General features: G+C 44.0%; 1 protein-coding gene across 2 annotated transcripts in view; it reads right to left on the bottom strand.

Moving 5' to 3' along the window:
- Positions 1 to 14,759, bottom strand: part of ABLIM3 (actin binding LIM protein family member 3) — a 401,433-nt gene that overhangs the window by 138,400 nt on the left and 248,274 nt on the right. For both annotated transcript variants that reach the window (XR_014966685.1, XM_085618162.1), the window contains exon 7: positions 6,040 to 6,127. Coding sequence is in view for 1 of the 2 variants with exons in the window: in XM_085618162.1 (XP_085474288.1) it covers positions 6,040 to 6,127 (88 nt within the window). In the remaining variant the exon portion in view is untranslated. The remainder of the gene's footprint in view (positions 1 to 6,039; positions 6,128 to 14,759) is intronic.

Raw genomic sequence — 14,759 nt, 5'->3', positions numbered from 1 at the left:
ATGTTGAGTCTGTGTGCAAGTGAATCAAAAACACAAACGTTATAAATTAGACTGCATACGAAGAGAACTAATGGACTGAAAACTAAGCAATTTGATTGAATTACAATGCACACAATGAAAAGTTACAAGGCTGCATTCATAGTGGATGCATCTCTCAGTGTCAACGAAAGGCAGAAACGGTCAAATTTCCATTGCATAAGGTAACACCACAACTGGAATAAATTGAGCTGCACCAGATGAAATGGTTACATTTAAGGCACAAATGGACTGCATCAGGGCCATGACTGAGTAGCACCACGAGGCACCACTGAGCTGCACCACAGCATAGTCTATGTTGAACTAGGGACATTATTCAGTAGCACCACTGGAAATATTTGCGGCACAATAAAGGGAATAGGAAAGCAGTACTATAGGAAATAGTTCCAGAAGAAGTCAGCAAAACAGCCGGAAGATTTCAGCAGGATGGGAATTGCCTTTGCACTACCTGGAGCATAATGGAACTGCCCCAGGGACACAAGCGAGTCCCCTCCTGGCCTAATAGAACAATACACTGTATTACTGGCATTACTAACCTAAGCGTACCCCTTTTTGTAGCACAGCCGCCGCCATAAAGGACTCTGTGGGATCTGTGATGTGCTACACCTATACACCACTCTTATTAGAGTGGGAAAGAACCCTTTTCTTTATGCAACCCTTACCCACTCTAGTAGTGGCATGCTTTATCATCGGGTTCACTCTGACTCCTGAAGGTCAGAGTGGGCTCGACCATATTTCAGGGAGCGATTATGAAGAAGGTTGTTTAGGGGTGCGTAACGTTAAAGAGAAAATTCCTCACCCACTCCCAAGGTATCCCTTTATTGGTGGAGTGGTTGGGAAGGTTGTAAGCAGGGTAGCTGTGCCAAATAGGTATTTGAATGGGACGGGACTCTTGATGAAAGTCTGACCACAGGGCCGCTCACTCAAGCTCCCGTGGGAACAGTTTTCTCAAACGCTTTAGGTAATAACCCAACAGTGGCAAGTATTACACACTACATGCATGCCTTGACTATTTGCATGCCACATAAAAAGAACAACACGTTAGACGCGTCATTGGGGGTGTAACGTACTTATGAACCCACCGTGATGAAAGCCCAGGATGTTAGGTAGGCCAATAGAGCAGGGCTGAAACATGTTGGTGTTTTATGGTCATAGGACCATCACATCCTTACACCCGTATAATGTACATTTTTAACCTCCCTCACCCCGCCAACAAAGGGATACCTTGGGATTGGGTGAGGATTTTTTTTCTTTAAAGTTACACCCCCCTAAACTACCTTTTCATAAGAGCTCCCAGAAATATGGCCGAGCCCACCCTGACCTTTAGGAATCAGGGTGAACCCGATGATGAAGCATGCCACTACTAGAGTGGGTGAGGGTTGCATAAAGAAAGGGTATTTTCCCTTTCCCACTCTAATAAGAGTGATGTATAGGTGTGGCACGTCACAGATCCCGCACAGTCCTTTATGGAGGGGTTGTCGCTCCAAAAAGAGTACTCTAAAGCTAGCAGTATTTAACACAGAGAGTGTATCCCTTTATCCTCACTCCAGAGGACCTCTCTACCCTCTAGGGGCAAATAGGTTTTTTGGACCTTAAAACCCCTTTGTTTTGTATTATTGGCAGTGCCCTGCATATGTAACAGCATCCTGATAAAGCCAACATTTTGGCGTTTGATGCAATGCTTTGACACAAACGACCTGCTTCTTTTCATGAGTAAGCAGCAAGCTGGTGTTATTGGCAGCACTGTGTTGTCTTGCTTCACATTTCAGGAAAAGTTCAAAACAGCAAGGGGCAACTGCCCTTGGTGGGATTTCCCCCTTGTCTCTCTTCTGGCCTTGAAGGACCTAAAGTCAAAAGTCCTGCTTCACCAACACTTCACGTAATCTTCTGTGGGGAAGAAGAACTATTCCCATCACACAACTTAACCTCTCTCCAATACATTCCAAAAATGACCTGCCTGCCTGACCCTGGCGCACTTGTCTGCTCCAGGGTGCATCCAATGAAAAGCCAGCCAGCACACCTTGATAGCACATAAACACCATGCATGACTGGCTGACTCCTCGTTTGTTGTTGCCATCTGTCCGCCCTTTTGCTATCTGCATCAACCCACACATTTATGTCTGTAATCCAGAAGCACTGTATAGTATCTCCTTGACCCTCCAATATGGCAGCCCTTTGACAAGTCAACCTGACCTCCGATAAACCAAAGGATATTCATCTGAATCCTCCTCCCCTCCACTAAGGTATATTTGTTGTTTTTTGTGATACTAATAGAACACACCTGAGATCTCGCATACATCACCAATGTAAACACATAGTAATTTCTCTGCAATGCTGCAAACACCCACACCTAGCCTGTGTGCAGCTCGCCAAGCCTTGGCCAACAATACACCCTAATTAGCTGCATGCATCATCCTCTCTGCATTATTAGAGCACATCACTGGCGCTCATGCATATCACATGACACATGCAGATAGACCACCTCCCAAAGCCACGTACACTACCTTCACAATGCTCCCCCCTTTTCTAAGGTAGGACTTTCTAGCCTAAACCACTCCACACCATGTCCCAAGCCTGAATTTATCACACTATGCTGCCTCAGTGGCTCGGCAATACAACTGGAACAACTATCATGCAATCACCCAATCAACGTGCCTTGGCCTTGTAAGCCACACCAATGAGCATTGTTCTCAGTAACCTTTACATTCAAGTTCATGCTTCTAAAGGACTCAACGTGCAGCAAAGCACTCAAAATGCCGTATCTGAGCGGGACAGGCAGGGCTGCACTGTGGCATTTCATCGCACCGGTTCGGACTGTGTTTTATTTTTTGACTCACTCACACTGCCGGAATGTTCACCACCTCAGGACCTATGACAGGAATTTTATCTCCTGGCACAGCATACAATGGCGCCTAACTTCTCTCAGCACAGGGTTTATAATGGCGATACTCCCTGCTAGGACACAGTGTTCCAGGCAGCAGTTCTCTTTTGGCATGAACACATATTTGCTGTACAATCTATGCTTTTAATGAAGGGTACATTCGTTTCTCCTTGGCTCTTAGGCAGATATTGACGTGGTGTATTAATTCCTAAGCTCCTGCCTTGAAACCCGCTGCGTGCAGCAACATGCGCCATTTTGCACCATCAGTGTGAATCTAGCGAAACCCATTGCACCCTTCTCGGGGAAGTATCTTCTTGGAATAAAATAAGTGCCCATAGCTCCTTTTGACTCCAGTCCTGGCCTTCAGAGCATGCACCTTACTTTAGGGTACAAAGTGCCTCATTTAGAGGAAGACGGCAATGGGACATTCTAAAAAACATAAGGATGTCCTGCCTCCCTTATTTCTTGTCTTGTTCATCATGTAGAGTTTGGAGAATAACGCAAGCGACGACAGGTTCGAAATGAGGGGCTGAGACCGGCTATTACCAACCAATTTTCCGTTTTGGGCAAAAATGCCAACTAGCACAGTAACCAACTTTAACTCTAGCGGCCTGCCCATGACTGCCTAGCTGGTGGCCCTTGGTAGCTGCAGGAACAATTTTCCACTGCCAAAGAGGACCCTTTTGCCGCTCTTTTTTAAAAGCTTCGCACTTTAAGAAGCTGGAGATGTTTAGTGAACTGTGGTGCAAACTGTCTGGCATTTTAACCCAGAATATCCCCAACAGTCGCTAGCATACCCGTAACTGCAGCCACACCTTATTGGTTGTATTCTTGAACCACATACACACATGGACACACAGACACCCACCCCCCACACAGAAACAGGATAGAGAAGATATGTCCAGTGACTACGTTGCGCAATGTGTGACTAAGAAAATTGGGGTCAAATCACAGGTTTCCCACTAGACCACACTCTGTGATCTTAGTCATATCACTGTAGTTCACTGTGAATAGTTTTACTTGAGTAATTCAGTTCAGTGGGCCCTTTACACCCTCTCGTGCATATCATTTAATAGACTATGACGTACTAAACTGAAACAGTTCCAGATATTAACGAGACAACTTTTTGAATGTTAAAGTCTTTTCCATACTTTTATTGCACATTTTACATGCTACATATGTTAAAGGCTGGCCTCGTGCTTTGGATGTGAGGGCCAAACCACACCTTTGGCTTGGCTTTCCCTGTCGATTTGTTGGCTTGCCCGCCTCTGTTAATTCCAGGACAGAGGCCTCTAAGCTTTGAACTGTTGAGCAAGGCACCCAACCCTTCATACAGAATAAAGTTAAAATGACGTATCACGGAAAGTGCACAGATGGTTTCCCAGAGGCCAGCCAGACAGTCACAGCAATAAAAAACTTACGTCATTTCCTCTGGACTGGTTAAGAATCGACCAACAATGGACAAGTTTTCTTGGACGGCACTGTAGCAGTGCAGAACCTCAAGAAGACACATAGGGCAGGCTAATAAAGCTGAGGCAGCTGAGCCTGTGAATGTCAATGCTCTAGTCACCACCCTCTCAGCAGCCCTCGTTGCAAGCATCCTGCTTGCCGCCAGCCTGGGACAGCCTGCTCTTTACTATTAATGGCAATAGTGCCAGTAGGACTGATCACGCACTTATCACAAAGTCTAACAGATACACTGCGCATGTTTGACTTAATCTAAAACTTGCACCGTGAATCTGTTTACAGTGTGTGATTAGAGTCACTGCCGATGATGCTAATCACATACACTTTCGCCCACCCACCGGTCTCCAGGCATTCACAGGGCAGTCTCGTGGGACGCATAGGGAAAGGGTGTCCCTTCGTTGATTGACATGCAATAGGGCTTAAGGCTTCATATTTCCGGAGTGTTCCTACATCAGTAGGGGAGTGTGGCCAGGGTTTTAACAGAGCCAGGTCTGGCATGTGCTTAACACCTGCAGTTCTTAAAAGCAGGTGCCGAGACGGGTCCCTATAGGGTTTTTCTATTTTTCACCCTCAGGGTGCAAAAAAAAAAACCATAACTCTGCAGCCCTCATTGCTTTTGATGTAACTTGAAAGAAACTCGTTTTCCAACCTTGGAGCTCTTTACATGTGCTCCACCACACAAGGACATATTCATGTTTTGAATCACAGGATGTTGAGCTGATGTGAGGCTCAAACCTGCTCTCTCAGCTTGAAAGTCAGCAGCTCTAGCCTTATGCCGCAACCTTGTGAACAAGAACTGAAGCATTTTCACAATGATATACAATAAAGTCATAGTTGATGCTTATTTATCTTATGCAATTTACAAACATTGATAAAGCCAATAGTCCTAGCTTGTTGTATGTAATGTTACTTGTTGTGTTGTATATCTGGATGAATGGACAGAAGCAGCAAAATACCATTGGGGGCGGCACACTATACTAAGTGCAGATTCTTAGCTTAAGTGTTTTAAGCCACGCCCTTAATTACATAGGCCACGCCCCCATGAGAGACCCTCCAGTGTTTTCATCCCATTTAATGCCCTGAGTGTAGCATTACCTCCTTGTCCATCTTTCTGGATGCAGTCCTTACACTAGCAACCAGAGCTTTACAGCTGGGCAGGCCTTAGAAGCCAGGGCTGAAAGCGGGTTAGCCCAACTAAGCCTGCGAGGTCTGGCACATGTGTACAGCACATGTGTCTTATAAAACTGTCTTGACTGTCTGACCCTCCCTTAGAGCGAGAAACCGGGTAATGACATAATGGATGTATTCCCTAGTTCTTTCATTAAAACAGGAAAGGTAAGAAATAGGAGGTGAGGCAGATCCCTGGCGCTCATATTAAGGACCGCCACTGGGGCCAAAGCAATCAACGTGTTGTAGGGCCATTAGAAAAAAAAACATTTTTATGGGGGGATCATTTCATGGCCAGAAAATACACCACTAATATTAGCAGACTTCTTTAGGGCAAACAAATGTTTACTGTTTCACTCTCATGCGACCAGGCTACTCATTAGACTTACATTAATGTTATTGGAATCCTTGGTGCCAAAAACACTCAAAGGCACCACTGTTTATTATTGATGACGTTCATAGCCTATTCAGAGTCTGCTACCACCTACCTGTCAAGTACATTTCTTCTCCTTCCGTGAACATCTGCTGGCACCGGACACACCGGGCGCACGTTGGATGGTAATGCTTCCCGCCAGCCTGAAAAACAGAATCAGAAACGGACTCAGGTCGTGCCTCTCCTTAACGGGGCAACATTTCCTCACGACAAAAAGGAACTCAGGGGGAAATTCGATTCAGAAATAAAATCAGATTTCAGTGAGGGGCTGGCAAGTTGTGGCTCTTATCATCTCACACAAAAACCCTGCTGAAAACCAACTTCCACTGACGGTGTTCACATAAGGGTGGATGACGCACCTGTAGGAGTGCACTGCGAACAACAGGAAAGCTCATCATTGTGCTTGCCTGAATGGCTTGTATTTTAGTGATCTGTCAGCTTGGCAATGGTTTTCAAGTCCTAGCAACCCAGCAGATGGTTTATCGAGGGGGTCATTAGCTAGAAAGGCATTATTGACGAGTGTGAAATAAGACAATGTATGATTCCTTTGTTGCGCCAGGTAGAGATTAGGCAAGACCAGTCAGCTATGGAATTTTTGCAAAAACTAATGACGATGGACATGTGCCATGCAGTGGTAAATTTTATTAGGAGTGCGATACGGATTAGAAACCGCTATGAGCTTATACATTTTAACTGAGGCCTTGTTTTAAACGAGAATTATTCTCTTCTGCAGTTTGGAGATATTCAATGTAAGATTCTATGTGTTTTAATGACCGTTAATGTGTTTTATAATTAAATGTATTTCTGTTATGTGTTATATGCCTTTTATGGCAACTAGTCGAAATAAAGATGCACTGACTGACTGACAATGCACGAGCAATGAATGATCATGCCTGTTTCATGAAGGAATACATCTGGACTCACTCAATGTCTGCTGTGGTTGCTGAATCTTGTGATGTAGCATGTGAGAGATGCAGACAACAGTAACATAGGCAGCAGGGCTTAAGTCGTTAAAAAATGAATTGCCAGGCCCCTCGTCCGGCGGCCACTGCAGCTTGCGGCATCCATTGCCCCTGCCAGTACTGCCAATGACAATGCCAACACTAATACTAACATCACACTCTAACAAGTGTGACAATTCAGACTAGTCCTGCCCCCAAAGATAGAAGAATGGCTTGCATGGCAGGTATTAGTCATTGCTAATGCAAACTCAATTAATAAGCAGCTGTTGTTGAGCTCATCCCTAATTAGGCAGACAATGCAACCATGTGGCAGACTGTTATAAGCGCCAGTGCTGACATTTAAGTGCTGTGCCGGTCACTGGAAACCACTGGCTCAAATTAAGCACTGATTATGCAGTATTCATAAAATGTGAACCTTGCCAATGGCAATGCTCTGAGCATGTAGGAGTGTCAGTGATGTGGGTGTTTAGTTAGTGAGTAATGAGTCGTGTGCTGGGATCAAGGGTAGGCTGTGAGCTAACTGGTTATAGGTTACAAAGTCTTTTTTCTTTTCTTTTCTTATTGAGCAGAAACACAGAAGATACAGAAGAGGAAAAAACTGCAAAACGATTTGGAAAATAGGCATCATAGTGTACATATACATTTCCAACTAAAACAAATATAAAGTGCAATGTGCTATATTTAACCACAATATGTCATTCCTAATGAGGTTGACGTTAGCAGATCTTTTCCAATAACAGCAGAGTATGCCAACTTCCATCGAGACATAAAAATCGCAATGATCTTTGCGTAAAAAACGAATCAAAGTGCAATACATTACTAGCAAACATGTATAAGGTGCAAGTTGCGAAATATCACAAATATGTGCTATTCCTATCCAATTAGGATTGGTTCCTTATAGATTAATATCCGACTAAAGTGCAATGAGCTGGTTTGAGGTTCTGTAATTCTCGAGTCTGACTCCATTTTGTTCTGTGCCACCATTTCGTGTTGCCCTCACATAGGCCTGTGAAGGTAGCCTGGCGAATAAAGTGGCCTGGCCTTCTTAGTTCATGTATACATTAACTAGGTTTCTTTTGACTCTGAAATGAACTGTAAGAAACTGACCTCTGCACCTGAAACTGACCCTGCAAAGCCAATTTCCCTGATCGATCTTTGTCTGAGATTGCCAATCAATGTTCCGGAAATCGTTAACTTTTAGTTTCCTTGCACATGCCTTATCTTGTTCAGCATCTGTTACCGTTTCTTTTTTTTATGTTTCTTCATTACATGGGTTATGCTTTCAATTATGGGTTTGTCCAGCTTGTGGAGATTGAATTTGGGACATTCCTAATAATTAACTTTTGGGTTGGGATACTGTAAATTGAGTTTTTGTTATGTGACACTTTGTTTGAAAATGTACCTTATTGGCTATAATTTTGTGCAGTGGGTGTACATTTATATTGTGAATATTGGGTATAAAAGGAGACGTCTCGCCTTAGTAAAATGAGCAGTCTCCTGAGAATTTACACCGTGATGTATTTCTAGGATCACTGTTACTAGCTGCAGCTAATAAACTTGGTCTCTGATGCCATCCAGAAGTATTCCGTGTCTCTGTATACCAAGACAGGTGAACTCGAAGATCTTAGGCGTGTCCCTGACGCCGCTGGGTTAAACCCCGGTTCTTCAGGTTACCATCTAAACATGATATAAAAAAAGTTCTTCTTACGGACATAGTTCCGTCTAAAGTGCAATATGGTGATTTACCATCTAAACATACTTTAATAGAGAGAGAGAAATAAGAAGACATGGAAACATTCATCTTCTTCCCTCCAAGTGCAGCCTAAGGAATTTACTACAATATTTTCCCAAAATTACATAAGTGCAGTGCATAAAGTGCAAACTTTTTTCACCCCCTTCTCTCCCCTTTTTTTTTAATTCAACGCTACACCTCCGAGGTCTCTAACCTCTCCATAAATTGCCATGCAGCGTTAAATCTTTTATTAACACCCACTCTCTTAGCGTATGCTTCTTTAAATTTCCTATTACAAATTAATTTATTTAACTATTCCGAGTAAGTAGGTATTTTTTTAGACCTCCAGCTCTGCAGTATCAGTGAACATGCCACGAGAGAGGCAATTGCTGCAAATGTCTCCTCCCCTCTTGACATTCAGAGGTTTCGTCTCTGGCTTGCAAGACCAAAGAGTGCAATTTCAGCGTCAGGATCCAAACTTTTCTGAACTCCCCAGCTTAAAGCTGAAAAGTTCGTCTCCCAGAATTGTCCTAGTTTTGGGCAGGTAAAACAAATTTGGAGCCAATCTACCCTGCCTAACATCTGGCAGCAAAAACATTTGTTCTCTAGTTTTGGGCAAATCTTGTGGAGAGCTTTGGGAGTATAGTACGCCATCCAGCGTGACAAAAAAATGCCATTCTTTTAAAATTAGCCGCTCTTAGGGCCTTACTGCCTAGCTGTGCAATGGCTTGCCAATCCCAATGTAAAAACCTTTATTGCATCTCCAATAACACTTTTTCTAAATGATTATTAACCATGATAGTTTCCCCTTGAGACCGTATACAACGATACCAATTGCCCACCCCTCTCAACTTTGCTCTAAATAAAGCAGTCACAAGTGGAGTTGGGCCGGGGCCAGATAAGAGACAGTACTTTTTTAGTAGTTGTGAAATCTGAATGTATTCAAAGAAGAGAGAGTTGCTCGGGCGCCACATCTCGCTTGGACTTCTTGCCAGGTAATGCCTCGGCCGGCCACTAAAAAGTGCCCTAGCTCTTTAAATCCCCAAATGGTCCAGGACCTTAGACCACTGCCCTGAATTTGAAGGCCCAAGCTCTTACATTCGGGTAATTTAAAAAAACGAAATCCTGTGGAGCAGGCCTGTTTAAAATAAAAAATACGGGAGTCTGTAGGTGTACTCCTGCAGGGTCTTGTACCTTGGTTTTTTAGAGAGTTTAGCTGTTTTCAGAAACACCGAAACCTGCTTCTTGCACTATCTTCTCTAAGAAAAATCACTTGCGGGCAAGTAAACAGGTTGTTAAAACTAAAAATGCTGCTTTATAGTATGTGCGGACTTGAGGGAGGGCAAGCCCCCCCTGACTGATATCAAGTTGGAGCACTGAAAGTTTTACTCTCTGAGCCTTCCCATTCCAAACAAACCTTATAACCAACGTTTCTAACTCCTTAAAATAGGTTGTATTAATTTTTATAGGGAGATTTAAAAACAAAAAGACAAGTAGGGGTAGAATTGACATTTTTATAAGAGCCACCCAGCCTATCAATGTGAGTGGTAATAGTGACCACCCTTCTAACAGCTTTATAATTTGTTTCCTCGTGGCTTCATAGTTTAATTTATAAATTTCCATATATTGACTGGTGACATAGATCCCTAAATATCGGATTGGATTGGGGGGGTAAGGACTTGCTGTTTAAAATTGTCGGGGAGAAAATAATTCAAAGTATTCATTGTTAAAACCTCAATCTTATTACGATTAATTTTGTAGCCTCCAATTAATTCAAATTGTGTAAATTAGGCTAAAAATTAGTCAATATTCTGTCTTTCCGGGCTGAGATAAAGGATAATATTGTCAGCAAACAGCTTCAATTTAGCCATACATGGTATTGGTGCTTTAATCTCCATGTTGTTGCGGATTCCAGTGGCTAACGGTTCAATAAAAAAGGTAAAAAGCACAGGGGAAAGTGGGCATCCTTGCCTGGTCCCTCGATTGACGTTGACCAGGGCCGGACTGGCTGTAGCGGGCACCAGGTGTTTAACCGGTGGGCCACCAGGATGAGGGCTGGTTTTGGGCCTCTGGGGCCTGATTTTGTTACAGGGGGCCGGTTTTGCAGCATAGGTGCAATATCGGCCCCCTGTTACAAAATCGGTCAAAACAGGCCCTAGCAAACAGCTCGGCCGCACCCCCCACACCCCGGGCGCCGGCCGAGCAGTTTGCCAGGGCCGGATTCCATTCCCAGTCCTGACATTGACCATCCCAGCTGGATTAGAATTAATAATGTCTTGTGCCTGAGCCCCTTGATAGATATTACAAAGCATTTTTATAACCTGGGAGGAAATCCCATACCTACCCAGACCATAAAAAAGGGCATCCCAATTCACTAGGTCAAACACTTTTTCTGCATCGACCATCATGATGAGAGCCGGAATTTGAATACAGTTAAAAAAGTCAAGTGCTTGTACTAAAAACCCTGTATTTGTGGACATTAACCTCACTGCAATAAACCCTGTCTGATCTTTATGGATCACTTTTTGTGCAAGAGGGGAAAAGCGCTGCGCCCAGATTTTCATTAAAATTTTATAATCAGAGTTGAGTAGACTAATCGGTCTATATGAGTTAATCTCTCTGGGATTCTTCCCTTTCTTTACAAAGATGATGATGATGGATTCCTTAAAAGCTGTCGGAACCAGCCCCCCCATTTTTACATAATTAAAAAGCTCTACCAAGAAATGTGTTCATTTTTTGGCAAAGATTTTATAAAATTCTATTGGTAGCCCATCATTGCCACAAGCATTTCCTCCTGACATTGAGGCAAGGGCTAGCTGAATTTCAGCTGCTGTAATATCAGCTTGAACCTCCTCTGCCTAGCTATTTGATAGCTGTGAAAGATTGATGCCCTCAAAATATTGTTGAATCGCCTCTTGCCCGACCATATATTTAGTTGCATACAACTGCTCGCAATGCTGCAAAAAAAGTTTGAAATAATTTCCTTATCAGTCACTGGGGTTCTTATGTTGGGATCTAGAACTTCAGTAATTAGGACCACTTCCTGTTTTGTCTTAGTAGACCAAGCCAGCAGCTTGCCTACCAATTGACTCTCTTTGTAGACATTCAGCTGGAATGTCCGAGAGCTGTTAATTTCTTCGTGAATAAAAAACTCCTTTAACTTCTGTATAGCTTTTTCAAGCTGCCCTTGTCCTGGCTTGTTTCTTCTTAAAAAGCGTTTTTCTGACGCAAGGCAGAATCAACTGCCGACTGGAGTTGAACTATATGAGTCCTACGAGTTTTGGACTGTGCAGCCATAAAGGCAACCAGCTCCCCACGGACTGTAGCCTTAAAAGCCCCCAGACTGAAAAAAGATCCGCTGTGCCCTCATTGACATAAAAAAATTCCAATATCCATTTTTTTGTATCCAGTACCCATTGTTGATTTGAAAGAAGGAGTCGAAAAACATCTGCCACCTGGATCTCATCCTCCTAACCTCATCCATTTCCATTTTAACTTTGACCAATGAGTGGTCTGAAAAAGAGTTAGCCGCCATTTCTTATCCTGAATATTTTAAAGAACGAGATATCAAAAAGGAGTCAATGCGTGAGGCTGACTGGAATTGTCGAGAATAACAAGTATATTCTTCTTCCTCGCAATGGGCTCTACGCCATGGATCTATTAGCTGATAGTCTTGTGTAAGAACATCAATTACTTTTTTAGTCTTCGGCTTCAGCTGTGTTATATTTCTATTCGAGGTGTCCTTTGTCAAGTCCTGAAAATAATTGAAAATCCCCGCCAAAAATAATTTGCCCTGTAGCCCCTCTGAGTTTTTCATTAATCTTCACCATAGCTACTGGGTCATCAATAATTGGACCGTAATAATTAATAAAGTTAAAAATATTCCTGTTTAAATTTGTTGTGACCCCAAGCCATCGACCATGTGGATCCCTCTGTACTTGGAAAAGTTCCCAATCCACCCTGACTAAAATATATGGCAGCCCCCCTTACTGCCATCCCTGCTGACGCAAAAAAAAACTTTAGAGAACATTTTAGGTATATAAAGCTTAGGAGTGTTTGTTTATAAATGAGGTTACAAAGTCGGATAGTAATGAATGTGTCCTGAGAGCACAACATGTCCAAGACTGTAGTCGGTGACCGTGTTGTTGGGAGGCTGCCGAAGTGGCGGTTGGCTTCTGAGTGAAACATGAGGCCATTATCCGTAGGGTGCAGTGCTTGAAGGCAGATATTTGTTTCGCGCCCCTAGGTCTTATGAATGAGAAGCTCCAGGGAGTATATTCGGCTAAGATTCCCTTTGTTTGCCAACATCATGCTGTAGTCAAGGGAGTCAACATGCAACTTTCCCTGCTCCATGAATTGCCGCAGCATACCCAGTCCCAAAACTGTGGGAAGGTGATGGCACAGCTTGTCTACTGTCCCATCATTTGCAAAGGGCTCCAAAAGAAACTTCCCAATGTACAGTAAAGTCTTCTAAGTCAAACAGCCCCAATGAACTTTAAAGTGTGAAAGCAGGAGCACATACAACCAGAACTAAAAGAGCATAGCTGGTTGCCGGTGGATGCAAGAATGAGGTGTGACTTTCCCAGCACCACACAATCTTAAGCTATATTATTGGACGATGCCTTATGATATGAGTTTTAAATCAACCTCTGGAAGATATTTAGTTACACTAACGGCTAGAGCGGTGGACCTTGAAGAAGGGTCGGTTTTAGCGCTGGTGGCGCCCGGTGCGACAATCACTTTTGGCACCCCCAAGTCCCATGATGGCCTCCTCGGATTCTCTCCCTACCACCTGCAAAAGCACCCCTCATCTCTCCTATCATAAGATATTGCTAAACACAGCGCCCCCCTGAGGTCACAGCGGCCCCTTCCACAGGTCAGCGCCCAGTGCGGCTGCACCAGTCGCACTCCCCTAAAGCCGGCCCTGCCTTGAAGTTGGGGAACCGGATTCGAGTCTCGGCAGGGACACTCAACATCCTGTGATTCCGTGTAAATCACTTATTCTCCCCATGCCTAATGAAACAAATGTGTCCGTCTGTAACGCAACTGGTGCTGAAGTAAGCGCTCTGATACCTTCGGGTCAAGTTCGCGCTGTATAAAACTTCGGGGGGGAAACAACCTGTACACAATACCTGTTGTGAGAGTCGATTGAGACAGAAGTCTGAATGGTTGGAGCAATTACTCTTTGTGAACCCATCCCAATGGCTGTGTCCAGGCTCTTTCGGCACATGAGCATCACATCACAGGCACCGTTTCATTCGACAACAAAGGACTGAGGGCTGTCCAGGCTACAGTTGCAGAGTTGTGTTGCTTTTCTCTAAGAAGGGGGGAGATGTCATGTCGCGAGGATACAAGGACCCTGCAGCACAGTCCCAGGTCCAGGACACTACATAACAATTCCTGCCCAAGAGCTGGACCCGAGGTGTGGCGGAGCACGACTCATTCCAGAGGTGGAAACAGCAGGGACAGCATGGGCAGAGACAAGCTCCCCAGAAGTAGCAGAGTAAAAAGTAGCAGTGAGGGGATTTCTAATGGAGTGTAGTCTAGCACAATACATGGCTCCAGATCTCATCTCCACAAGCATCCGGACGACTCAAACAGGGTCCTCAGATTCACCCTCACAGACTCCTGTGGAAAATCAACATGCCCAAAGGATTTGTGAAATACATGCCCATAGAGAACTCCTATGGGTAGTGAGAAGAGTGTGAAGGGTGTCATGTCATGTTACCATGGTGTGTTGGGGTATGGTATGGTACATCACGGGCATGCTATGGCATGCAAAGGTACAGCTCAACAGTGCAGCGCCTCAGCTTTTGACCTATAATAAAATCTTATATTAATTCCCTAAAAGAAGGGCATGCTTGGTCCAAACACAACCTGGTTGAGATAGCGCCTAGTGGGCGTCAGTGTGCTTTTCAACGAATCACGCCAAGAGCTCATATCCTAACTTTCTGTGTTGGATCTGTGTGGCTAAATATAAACACCCCAATAGGAGACTTGCACACCACTGCTCTTGATGCATTAATAGACCCATGGGAATGGTTTAGGTCTTCCAGGCGCTGTGGGGCAGGGGCACGTCAC

The sequence above is a fragment of the Triturus cristatus genome, chromosome 7 (genome assembly GCF_964204655.1).
Source record: "Triturus cristatus chromosome 7, aTriCri1.1, whole genome shotgun sequence".
Taxonomy (NCBI): domain Eukaryota; kingdom Metazoa; phylum Chordata; class Amphibia; order Caudata; family Salamandridae; genus Triturus; species Triturus cristatus.
Note: the sequence above shows the minus strand (reverse complement) of the source record. Positions and strands in the feature narration are given on the sequence as shown.